This window comes from Asparagus officinalis, chromosome 7 (assembly GCF_001876935.1).
Source record: "Asparagus officinalis chromosome 7, Aspof.V1, whole genome shotgun sequence".
In the NCBI taxonomy this organism is placed as follows: Eukaryota; Viridiplantae; Streptophyta; class Magnoliopsida; order Asparagales; family Asparagaceae; genus Asparagus; species Asparagus officinalis.
This window is the reverse complement of record NC_033800.1, coordinates 4,202,943-4,215,632: the sequence shown is the minus strand read 5'-3', so window position 1 is coordinate 4,215,632 and position 12,690 is coordinate 4,202,943. Positions and strand designations below refer to the sequence as shown.

The following is a 12,690-nucleotide window of genomic DNA, read 5'->3' as shown; positions in this document are numbered from 1 at the left end:
ATTGGCCTTCAAAGTTTGTTACAATCCTTGTACGGTAATCAGATTATAGACTTAGATGATGGATCCACCCTTACTGCTACTACTCATCATTTAGCTATTAGAAATTATTTTCAAACCTTATATGATGAGTATGCAGCTAGACATGGTGTAGCTACACAACAGTCTACAGCTTCGGTGTCTTCGAGCTCATCCCGAGGTAAAAGTGTAAGTTTTGATAGGTATGCAATGGTAGCTGAGCTAACTGGTGGATCTGGACTTGAATCGTCATCATTGGAGGTTTCTGAAATAGATGAATATTTATCTACTTCTTTAGTTAAATGTCAAGGAAATGCTTTAGATATTTTACAATGGTGGAAAGTATATGAATCAGTTTCATATCCTATACTTTTCACCATGGTTCGTGACTTACTAACAGTGCAGGTTTCGATGATAGCTTCGGAATCCGCCTTCAGCACAGCAGGACGTTTGATCGACGACCACAAGACATGCTTAGATCCGTATACTGTACAAGCGGTGATGTGCTTATAAGATTGATGGAGGTACGAGAAGCGAACGCAAGGCATCGATCGGATGGCTGGAATTGAAAATAAATTTGAAGAATTAAGACTAGCAGATAGATATAAAGAATAAATAATATTTATCAAATTGTAATTTTTATATCTTAGCTTAAAATTTATAAAGAATTATTTTGGAAATAGTTACAAATGATAGTGATATAGCCATATAGGTGAGTAGGTGCCAACCTAGTTGGGATGTACTTATCTATTGTGATGCGATGAATTCCAAAATAAATTTATACTTGTAATTTATAAATAAATTATTAATTATTAATAAAAAAATTTATAATTTTTTATTTGTAATTTATGTCATTTTAAGTGTTTAATAAAATTATTGTTTATTATTATTTTTTTGTCTTTTTTGTATAATTTAAATTTTAAATAGAATTTTAAAAAAAGATAAACTGGTCGGGCCCGGGTCCGGTCCGGGTCCGGGCTCCGGTTTTGCCTGGCCCCAATGGACACACCTAAATATTCCTATTCAAGTAAAAAATTACCGAGATTGGCCTTATATTGATAGCGGAAAATGAAAAATTCTTATACTAAAAATTTGTTAAATACGTTAGAATTGAGGGGGGTTTCTACAATATTGGACAAGAACCAACCAATATCATTGTAACAGCTAAGATGCGTTTTAATCCTGCCTACCATCTCATAATTAAGTAACATTCTAAAAAGTTTAGGTGCTAATTAGTAAATTTTAAAAGCTAATTAATTGTGGTTATTAAATTACTGATAATCCCCAGCATTCGCTTATTTAAACCCACCCCCTTGCCTGCATTTCTTCCTCCTCCTCCTGCTCTCTCCGCCTTCAATTACCCTGTACTTTTTTCTCGGAATCAAAACCCTAAATTTCCTTTGCCCCCTTTTCTCCCCTGATTATTCTGCATTGTGCCATTGGATTCCTTGGTCGTTGGATTTTGGTATGTTTTGGGTCCGAATTGATCAATTTGTTCGTTTAATGGACGCGGACATAAATTTTGGGAAGCAATTCTTAGATATGTTATAAAGATGAAAAATTTAATCTGGGCTCTTAAAATTACGGAGCAATGCAAATAAAGATCATTGCTTTTGATCACCAAGGGTGAAGTTTAGGATTTTTAGAAGGACCCATGTTCTCAAAATTCCATCTTTGCCTTTTATTATTAACGTTTTTCGAAAGGTTATTTTTCTTAATTTTGTTTCTTATTTAATGAAGGTGGAAAAAAGTCAAAATGGAATTCGAAGGCCAATATCGCCTCGCTCAGAGCCCAAAATACGACTGCCTTTTGTTCGGTAAGTTTTCTGCTCGTCAAATTTGATTATTTTGTGAAAATTTTATATTTACAAACTGAGTTCTTATAGCTTCCCTTTGATTGTAACATGTAGATCTTGATGACACGTTATATCCATTTAGTTCCGGCATTTCTGCCCATTGCACCATGAATATTGAAGGTAAAAAATGAAACCATATCTTAAGATGTTTTCTTATGAACTCTATCATCATTGCTTATTGAATGAAATATAAAATAATATAATCTTTTGTAATGGTATAATAGATTATATGCTTGAGAAGCTTCAAATCGAAAAGGAAAATATCCCAGACATCTCAAACATATTATACAAGCACTACGGAACAACCATGGCTGGCTTAAGGGTATGCTAATTTGAATTTTTTTGGTGGGGGGTTTAATTTGTACATATTTTTTTTATTCCTAGGCTTTACTAAGAACAATTTTTTGTAATTTGATGCACAGGCTATTGGTTACAAATTTGATTATGATGAGTACCATAGTTTTGTTCATGGGAGATTACCATATGACAAGCTAAAACCTGATCTTGTTCTTAGGCATCTCTTATTGAGCTTGCCCATTCGCAAAGTCGTAAGTCTTTTCTGAAAATTGTAGCCTTTAATTGATCCTTTTTTTTGGGTACAATGAGTCACTAACATCTAGCTTTATTGAATACAGATATTTACAAATGGCGATAAGATCCATGCCGCGAAAGTTCTTAATAGAATGGGGTTGGAAGGTTGCTTTGAAGGGATTATTTGCTTTGAGACCTTGAATCCACCGGAGGACTCATCGTTTTCTGAGGATGAAATCGCTGAAACTGAAATCTTTGACATCCTTGGGCACTTCTCTAGAGCTGATGCCAATGTGGAATTACCCAAGTCCCCTCTCCTTTGCAAACCATCTGAGGATGCTATGATTCAAGCTCTCAAAATTGCCAATATTGACCCTCAGAGGACGGTAGGTGTCAAATTTTTACAGTTGCTGTAACAGTTTGCTTGTATTGCCTACAATCTCTAAATATGTTACGGTCAAAATGTTGTTGCAGATTTTCTTTGATGACAGCATAAGGAACATTGCTGCTGGCAAGAGAATTGGTCTCCACACTGTGCTGGTAATTCTCTGTTACCATGACCCTTACCAGTTGAGAATAGTTGCCTCGTGAAAATTTCAAATTAAAATGCCATGAGAATTGCATTTGTATCAGCTAATTTGTAGGTAAAAATTCCTGTAACTCTTGGAACCTGTTTGGCAACGTCCCATATTTCCCATTTTGGGAAGAATCTTGTTTGACAAAAACTGGGTCAGAGTTGACCTGGTTTTTCCTAGGCCAGTAAAATCCCCAACAGCAGTTATGCATTGATCCATCACTTCCTAGATCTAGATCAAAACGGAACTACTTTATCTCAAAACAGGGCCATGATTTATCCTGATCAATCCTGATTAATCCTAATCTAGTTTTGAGGAGTTCGCCAAACTGACCTTGGTATCGTCAGTGTGACAACAGCCACAACAACAACAACAAAACATTCATCCTAAAATTTTGGTGCCAGTTACATGAATTTTATTCGTCCATGAAGTTATCTTAAGGGCCATTTCCTCCGTAACTGATCATATTATCCGGATTTGGTATCTGGATACAGGTTGGAAAGTCCAGCAGGATCAAAGGAGCCGATCAAGCATTAGAAAGCATCCACAACATTAAGGAAGCATTGCCTGAGCTATGGGAGGAGGCTGAGAAGTCGGAGGAGATTCTATACTCAGGCAAGGTCTCAATCGAAACATCCGTAACTGCTTAGGGTTTGTTTTCATGTAACTACAGCGGGTAGAGAGAGGTGGAGAGATAACTTATTATGACAGAGCAAAAAAAAAAAATCCAGCTTGTAGGATTTGTTGTTTCTCTGTCGATGGATCAATGTATATACAGCTATTAGTACTTTAATAGAAATAAATCCCTTGTTTTCTCTACCCCTTGTTTTTAAAGATCTAATGTGCAACAATTATTCAAATTCTGCCTGCCTATAGACCTTTCAAGGGGGTAAAATATTCACTGTAATCTATTTACAAACCTTTGTAATTTTCAATGAAAAGAAGTGCTTTTATTTTGGGTTTATTTGATGTCTGTAGGCAATGCTTGTAAGCAATGATTTCCATCAGTTGGTCTGAATGTACAACTATATCTGTTAAATTTAGTCTTCAGAATTGATTGGTCTTCATTAATGACAGAATAACAGCCTTAACTTGTCCTTATTCTTATTTTCTTCATTTTCAAATTTGTAAGTTGTATCACTTTGTTGGTCAGATTCAAGACTCCACAATTTACATTCACAGCTTGAGGAAGCTGTAAAGGAAACCATACACTCTAAGGCACTGAACAATTCTCAAAAGATGAATTTTTTTTATTTTTTATTTTTTTACTTTTATTTATTTATTTATTTTGGTTAATGATACACAACCTACAATCTCATCAGGATTATTTCGATATTAGCCCCCTAATCTTCAATATTTTGTATTAGCCCCCCAAATATTTTTAGTTGATCTCAAGCCCCCCAAATATTTTTAGTTGATCTCAGGCCCCCCAAAATCCCATTAGTGTGTTGAAATAAGCCCCCTAGTTAAAATCTAGTTAAATGGGGGAAATATTTTTATTTAATTTAAGTTTTTTGATTATTTGCTAGTTATATCGTTCTCACACAAATTCAAACCTATTCATCACTTTAGCTTATACTTGTTAAGCTTTCAAATCCGTTTAATAAAATCCTAACACAAATGTATTTTTCACTTCGTTTTCTCAAATGTCTTTTGCAATGTCTTCCCCAATGGGAATCTATCATGTGCAAATTTAGGATTAAAGCTGAAGAGAGCCATTGAGAAAGATGTTGGAGAAGATACACCAACAATAACAATAACCATGTCTTTATCCCAAATGTTTGGGGTCGACTACACGAACCCTATTTTTTCATTTCATTCTGTTGTGGGTCATTTCTTCCGTTACTTTAGTCTTAATCATATCATTCTTAATTGTTTATGACCAAGTCATTCTAGGTCGACATCTAAATCTTCTAGTCTCATTAACTCTAATATTATCACTTTTCATAATCGGTGTACTAAGGGGTCTCATTTGTACATGATCAAATCATCTTAATCTATCATCTCTCATTTTATCCTCAATAAGCGCAACCTTTAATTTACTACGGATGCATTCATTTCTTATCCTATCTTTTAATGTATACCCACAAGACCATCGCAACATTCTCATTTCTTATCCTATCTTTTAATGTATACCCACAAGACCATCGCAACATTCTCATTTCTGCTACACTCATTTTTTGAACATGTTGTTTTTAATTGATACCCACAAGACCATCGCAACATTCTCATTTCTGCTACACTCATTTTTTGAACATGTTGTTTTTAATTGCCAAACATTCTGACTCATAAAGCATAGTTGGTCTTATAGCCGTCCTATAGAATTTTTCCTTTAGTTTCATTAACATTCTACGATCACATAAGACTCCCGAAGTAGTCCTCCATTTCAACCATCCCGATTTGATTCGATGCACATCATCATCCTCTATCTCACCATCACGCCTAATGATAGATCCTAAATAGCGAAAGTGATTAGTTTTAGGTATTTCTTGGCCATCAATATGTACCATATGCTCTCTTTCTTTCCTATTTTTACTAAAAATGTATTCTATATATTCTGTTTTTGTTCTACTAATTCTAAAACACGTAGATTCAAGAGCTTGTCTTCATTTTTCTACTTTAGCAATAATGCCTCTTTTAGTTTCATCAGCTAATACTGTATTATCAGTAAATAACATCCACCATGGAATTTCATCCTGAATGTGCTTAGTAAGTTGGTCTATAACTAATACAAAAAGATAAGGACTTAAAGCTGACCCTTGGTGTAAATCTATGGTAATAGAAAATGATTTAGTCTCTCATTCATCAGTTCTTACTCTAGTTGTTACTTTATCATACATATATTTAATCACATCTATATATATACTAGATACATGTTTCTTTTCTAACACCCACCACATTACCTCTCTAGGTACTCTATCATTAGCTTTTTCTAGTTTGATAAAAACCATATGTAGATTCTTTCTCTTCTATCTATATCATCAACCGTCTCAAAATATGTATAGGTTCCATAGTTGATCTCCCTAACATAAAACCAAATTGATTTTCAAATATACATGCCTCTTTTCTTAACCTTTGCTTAATTACCCTCTTTTAAAGTTTTATAGTATTACTCATGAGTTTTATAGCTCGACAATTTGAACAATTTTGTATATACCCTTTATTCTTATATATTGGTATCAAAATACTAATCCTCCATTCATCCGGCATTCTTTTCGCCTCGATAATCTTAGTAAATAGTTTAGTTAACTATCCTAAGACTATATCTTCAAGACATTTCCAAGCTTCAATAGGGATATCGTCCGGTCCTACGGCTCATCCACTTTTTATTTTCTTTAGAGCATCTTTAACCTCGCTAATCCTAATTTTACGACAATATCTATAGTTCATATCATTCACTACATGGTCAAAATCGCTATTTTGCTCACTTGTTTGATTATCATTATTAAACAATTGATAAAAGTAACCCATCCACCTCTCTTTTATTTCCCCGTCGATCACTAGAACTCTTTGATCCTCACTTTTTAATACACCTAATATTGCCCAAATTTCTACTCTTCCTTTCTCTAATATTAGCAAGCTTATATATATCTTTCTCTCCCTCCTTAGATTCTAACTTCTTATAAAAAATTTCATAAGTTTTTTATTGATTCTCACTAACCATTCTTTTTGCTTCCTTTCTTACTAGTTTATATTTTTCTAAGTTTTTCCTACTGCTACACTTTTGTCACTCTTTATATAAAGTTTTCTTCTCTCTAATAACCTTTTGCACACTCTCATTCCATCATCAACTCTCCTTACCGTCTAATCTATAACCTTTAGATTCTCCTAGTATATCTTTAGCCATTTTTCTAATACAAAAAAAATATGTTATTCCACATAATATTAGTCTCATTATCCATGTTCCATATATCTTTTTTATTATCTTATCTTTAAAATGTATTAAATTCAAATTCCACCGTTTAATTCTTAGTCTTTTGTTGACGTTAGTTTTTTTACTCCACTTTTTAATAGATATGTCTAAGACCATCAATCTATGTTGTGTATTTAAACTCTCTACTGGTATAACTTTACAATCCTTGCATATTAACTTATTCGCCAATCTAGTAAGAAAAAGTCTATTTGACTATTATTAAAATCACTTTTAAAGGTTATTAAGTGTTCATCCATTTTTCTAAAAAGTGTATTTGCTATTATATTATCAAATCATATGATATTACAAACTCTAGAATTAATTTACCCATATCGTTCTTATCTCCATACATGAAACCTCCATGTATCCTCTCATATCCGTTATTATTCTTACCAACACGCCCATTAAGATCCCCTCCTATAAGAAATTTCTCTCCATAGGGGATTCCTTGTACTAATTCATCTAATCTATCCCATAATTTCCTTTTAATACTCTCGGGCAAGCCTATTTGAGGTGCGTAAGTACTAATAATATTAATAACCTCTATAACTAAGACAACTTTTATTAGTATTATTCTATCTCCAATTCTTCTTACATCTACAACACTTTCTTTTATTATATTATCTATAAGAACTCTCACTTTATTCTTATTCTTCTCTTTTCCCGTGTATCAAAGTTTATATATGATCTTTTCAATTTCTCTAGATTTTTTACTTATCCATTTAGTTTCTTGTAAACAAATTATATATGACATCCACTAAATCCATTGTCTTTTCGGTTAGTGTACCTATATTCCAAGTAGCTAATCTAATTCTATTTTCTTATAAAAGTCCCTTATCATTTTCCCTTTTAGACTATTCTAGTCTATGCCTAATACTATTATGTAGCCTATTAGAGGAATGTAGATTTTTAGAATACCCTTGCTTACTTGTCATTACATCGGGGTGACATCAATGTAATGCGTCGCTTCTGAGGAACGTCCTAGCAAACTACCCTTGCTTACTTATCATTGCATCTAGGTGGGATCAATGTAATACGTCGTGGTGGGTGTAGGCGTCAAAAATGCTTATAGACATCCAAATACCACTCAAGACAACATAGAAGAACAATATACACATCATCAAGCAACACATGGAGGCGCGGCAGGACATGGTGTCGCGGCTAAGGCGCGGCAGACCATGGTGCCGCGGCTAAGGCGCGGCAGACCATGGTGCCGCGGCTAAGGCGCGGCAGCCTATGGTGCCGCGGCTTAGCCGCTGCAACCTATGGTGCCGCGGCAATTACAAGAAGATGTTGTGGTAGTTATAAGGCAGTTATTCGATGATGTTTTGAAGTCTACGTGGCGGCGTATCAGAAATAGAACGTGTGCTGACGTGGACAAGCAGTTAAACCACGAAAAAAGTGGTTAAAGGTCGTGGGAGAGCGGTTTCAAGCACGATGAAACGTGCTGGTAACTCGAGCCTCCTTTTCGCTTCTTGATCATCCGGCGGTCTGCGCCATTGATTCCCAACTGACCTCTTGATTGCTGCTGGGCGGTGGGGGGTTGGCCCCCATCACACTCCCCTGGTCATTCTTTGTGGGGCTTCTACTACTTCTCATATCTTCCTCATTTGCTACAGCGTCCACGGACAAGTGGGTTATTCCTACTGGGTCACCTTCATTAGGTGTTTACATTGCGCTGTGCGCCCGTCGCTGGGCGACCCCGTCCGTATCTTCCACTCTCTCCCTTGCTTGTCTTGTTTCCCTCATACATCTCAGGATCCTGGCCACACGTTTCCATCACACTCTTCTCTCCCGGCTTACTACTCCACCGTCCCCACCGCTTATCTCCAACCCCGGGTGCCTGCGGCGTACCTCACGCCCGGCAGACTACTCTATTCTCATGGCTGAAGTATCGGTCCCGGTCCCCTACCGCGTCCCACCTCTGCTCCCAACTCATGCGTCGGGTGCCGGGGGCCGATCTGGCGGTCAGGGCGGCCGGGGGACGTGGTGGCGGTCGTGCAGTAATCGGAATGGTGGAGTGGGGTGGAGGCGAGGAGGTATGTGGTGCGAGTGTAGTGTGCGTAGCGCAGTGACCTTTTGCCTAAGAGATTGAATGGCGTTAGTCGTTACGAGGGTCGTTTCCGTGGAGGGGTTGGTGCGAATCGGGCTCTGCCAGGACCTTTTGGGGGGCCTCGTCAAGCTTTTCTGTTGAGTTGGGAGCTGTTCGAGGCCGGACATCTTCTTGCGCCCTGCGATCACGTCCGAGGGAGATTTCGAAGATAGCTTGACGGATAAGTAGGCTATTCCCTCGAATTTGCGGGTGGGTGGGTGTTCTTGAATCGAAATAATAAGATGACAATAGAAATAAAACATAAATTCTACAATTTTCTTCATTTATTATTTTTTGATCTGTATACTCTAATGTAATGTCCGTGTTTTCGGATCGTTTGCTGAACGCTTAACCTTGTACATTTTAGTGATCTTTTTATTTATGCAGTCTAGTTTGATGAGCTGTCTGAGGACACCCACACGCTGCTCGTCTGGTGTGGGGGTGAGGGGCTCTATGAGCCTCTCTCGGGCCTGTTGATCTCGGCCAGATTACGAGTAGTTTTGCCTTCTGTGGTGCTTTTTGCCTAGCCTTTGTTTTCGTTCAATTTGTTTGTGTTTGGGCAGTCTTGTGTTTTTCTTGTCAATTTAGAGTTTGTAGAACTCTTAAGCGCCGTGCGGCGCGGTGAGAGTTTGGGGGGGTCGGGTCGTGAGGCGATGTATGAACTGTTTTTGGCATTGTTGTTCTATCTCTAGATTCTGATAGATGAGGTGACTCAATTGAAAGGTATATTTTAAAGCTTTTATCGAACAAAGGAGTTTCTTAATTGACTTATTAGTTTTTCTTGGCTTCCGTTGTGTATGAAATAACACAATGATAATTGTCTATCAACTCCTTGTTGCTTTAAGTGTTTTAACATTTGAGACTTTGTGCTTCTGTAATCACTGTTCTTAGACTATTATGACTCTCGGGATAGCTTGGTCTCTTTGATTTAAGGTAATCGTTGAGTTTAGATCCAGTTTCCTATTTGTGCTAATCTAGTTAGTGTTGCATTTTCGTTGATATGTCATTATATTTCTTGAATGAATGTATTTGGTTAGGCTGATGAATTATGTTGCTGCTCTAAATTCATTAATTTTCCTATGCCACAATGGGTTCTAGATTTTATATATTTGTTGATCTTCGAAATATGATTATGGAAATTATTGATTGTGGTTATGTAGTGCTTTTGCACATTGGGCGTCAGAATTAAGTGGCCGATCATTGTAGACGCTCAGGCGAAGAATTCGTCTATTGAATGAATCTATTTGGCTGAGTCTTAAATTGCGTTGACTTGCTTTTAACAAAATTTGTTCATTTTTATGTAGTGTTACGATTCTTCGTGCACATTTCCGTTCACCATAGAGCCACTCAACGAGGCAAAGTTGAGAAAACAGATCTTATTAATTTTGATGTTTCAAAAGTCGGATTATCTGTTGCTAGTAATACTTCTCAGAATACGGTAGGCGAATAGCTGTGTTGTTGTTAAGTATTCGGACTTTCCGCGAAATAGTTCTTATCCAAAATCGATCAAAGTGAATACTGATGCTCTAGTATTCTTGTGTTGTGAGGTAATTATCTATGATGCCTACCACGGAATAGCAAAATGAATGTTTTCCTTTTATATTTAGCAGATGATTTTTAAATCGTATGGTCTTTAGCTTGTTTAAGTCTTATATATGAGGTGTGTCTTAGAGTAAGAGATATATTACCCTTTAATAGACTTACATAATGCAAATAATTACAATGGACATCATGTATCCATTAATTTCCAAACTGTCTTTCAAGTAAGGTTATCTCATCTAGAGAGAATTCCAATAAAATACCTGCATGTTTCAGATGTAGTGGACATCCCACTAATAATATTAATCATTCAGGTTTTTTTATAAATGTAACGTGTGTGGTGTGGTTTATGACTTCTAAAATCATATGTGCCATTTGTTTTAGAGTGAGGGGGCGTGATTAGGTTCCCTTATGGGGTTTCGTGTTATTATCTCCTGATTAATGCATAAACAGTTAATCTTTGTCTAAGCTATTGAATTCAATAATTATGTAAGCTAGGATAAGTAATATGAGGACAATATTGTTGAATATAAGTGCCTTCAAGAATTATTGCTATATTCTCAATGAGCAAGTGGCAACTCATAGCAAGCTACTGTGATAAAATTAAAATACAATTCTACAAGGGTTTATGTCGGGTCAGAAGAATAACTGCTCCTGTAATTGAGTACACAAGGCGATATAAGGTGATTGTATATCAAGTCTATAAGATTTGGCCCGCAATACATCACAAACCAAACGCATGCTTTTTATTGTATTGCGTGCGGTTACACTGTCCCGGCTCCGGTCTCACTGACTCTCGCTCCTTTCCTTCTTGAGGAGAGTCGACGTCCATGCCGGCCGGGTTCTTCTAGTTTCACTTCTTTCTCTCTTTTCCGTTTTTATTTACTCTGCATCCTTACATATCCTCACAATATTTCTCAACTAGGTTGAGCCTCTCTACCACACTAATAGTGTTGGTCCTAGCGTTCCCTCTCCTCAATGCTCGGTTAAACTCTCCTATCTGGCAGTCCGCTGCACTTCCTCTTGGATTTCGTACCGCCGCTCTTACCCAACACTTCTTCTCTGTGTACACAGTGTTATTACCGAAGTTGATGCCTGCAATCACAACTTAACCACGAATGAGCTAAAGTTTGATAATCAATTGCTTTTGGTTTTCTTCTCTCATCATAACGATCGAATACTCAGCGATTGCTTTAGGAAACAAACCTGAACTCCATATTCTCCTCACAACCCAACGTTCACTTTGAACCACTCCTTTTACGTGGTATTTTACATCGCAATTTGTGATCACACGAATTCAGGGCTAATAGGGATCAGTCTCTATGTGTCAAGATCTGGATATTCAATGTACAATTCGATCAAAACATCACGGATGACCCTAGCCTTAATAAAAATGAAGTATAATCCAATACATATACTAAATATGAACAGATTAGACTATCGTGTTTTATAGAAACATAGTTCCCATAGCTTTCAATTGTAGAGAAAGGAGAGAGCTTGTGTGCCATCACCATTAGCGAATGATTCTCCTCTAAGTTCCTCTTTGTCGTGGTTAATGTGATTCTCACAAACAAACACCTCAAGATGCTTACGTTTATACTCATAACATATTCAAACCTGTTAAAATTTCTTAACTTCGTTGTTTAAACTCTCTTGTTAATTGAAAAGACACACAATGGAACGTATAATACCCCGGCCATCATGAAGGTCCAGAGCAAAACCCCAAAACGAAATTGAGACCTCAGAGAAACCTCACAATAAACCAAAGACAGCAACGTCTCTTGCTGGCCATAAAATGCAACGTGACGCTCTCTGGATCAGTGATGCTCTAGCGTTGCCTTATGTCGACTGTCTTCATGAGCATACTACTTTTGTCAGATGCCTAATTATCGCGTATCTGATTTGTGTAAAATCCCAGTTCGTACTCCAACTCCTAAATATATGTAAATTTTGAGGGATGTTTTCTAAACATATGAAATTACATTTTACCAAAGATATTTCCTGTTATCTACTCTATTGTGAGAATGATATTGTCTCCAGATATTTCACGATTCTACAATAACTGACCTGAAACATCCGATTTCTAAAATTCATTTGACACAGTTTAAACTTAACTCCAAAAATTATTAAATTTTTAGAGCTTCTAAACCGTGTTAACTATGAACATGT

General features: G+C 36.7%; 1 protein-coding gene across 1 annotated transcript; it reads left to right on the top strand.

Moving 5' to 3' along the window:
• On the top strand, positions 1,337–3,939 carry LOC109850663 (uncharacterized protein C24B11.05-like). Its single transcript, XM_020420720.1, has 8 exons — positions 1,337–1,480; positions 1,756–1,832; positions 1,926–1,991; positions 2,096–2,193; positions 2,294–2,419; positions 2,507–2,788; positions 2,877–2,942; positions 3,472–3,939. The coding sequence occupies exons 2-8, from the start codon at positions 1,772–1,774 to the stop codon at positions 3,625–3,627; spliced, it is 855 nt and encodes a 284-aa protein (XP_020276309.1). The 5' UTR covers positions 1,337–1,480; positions 1,756–1,771; the 3' UTR covers positions 3,628–3,939.

Coding starts and splice junctions, on each gene's coding strand:
- LOC109850663 (XM_020420720.1), top strand. CDS start 1,772: ATGGAATTCGAAGGCCAATATCGCCTCGCTCAGAGCCCAAAATACGAC. Junction 1,833..1,925: donor ATACGACTGCCTTTTGTTCG/GTAAGTTTTCTG, acceptor TGTAACATGTAG/ATCTTGATGACACGTTATAT. Junction 2,943..3,471: donor TTGGTCTCCACACTGTGCTG/GTAATTCTCTGT, acceptor ATCTGGATACAG/GTTGGAAAGTCCAGCAGGAT.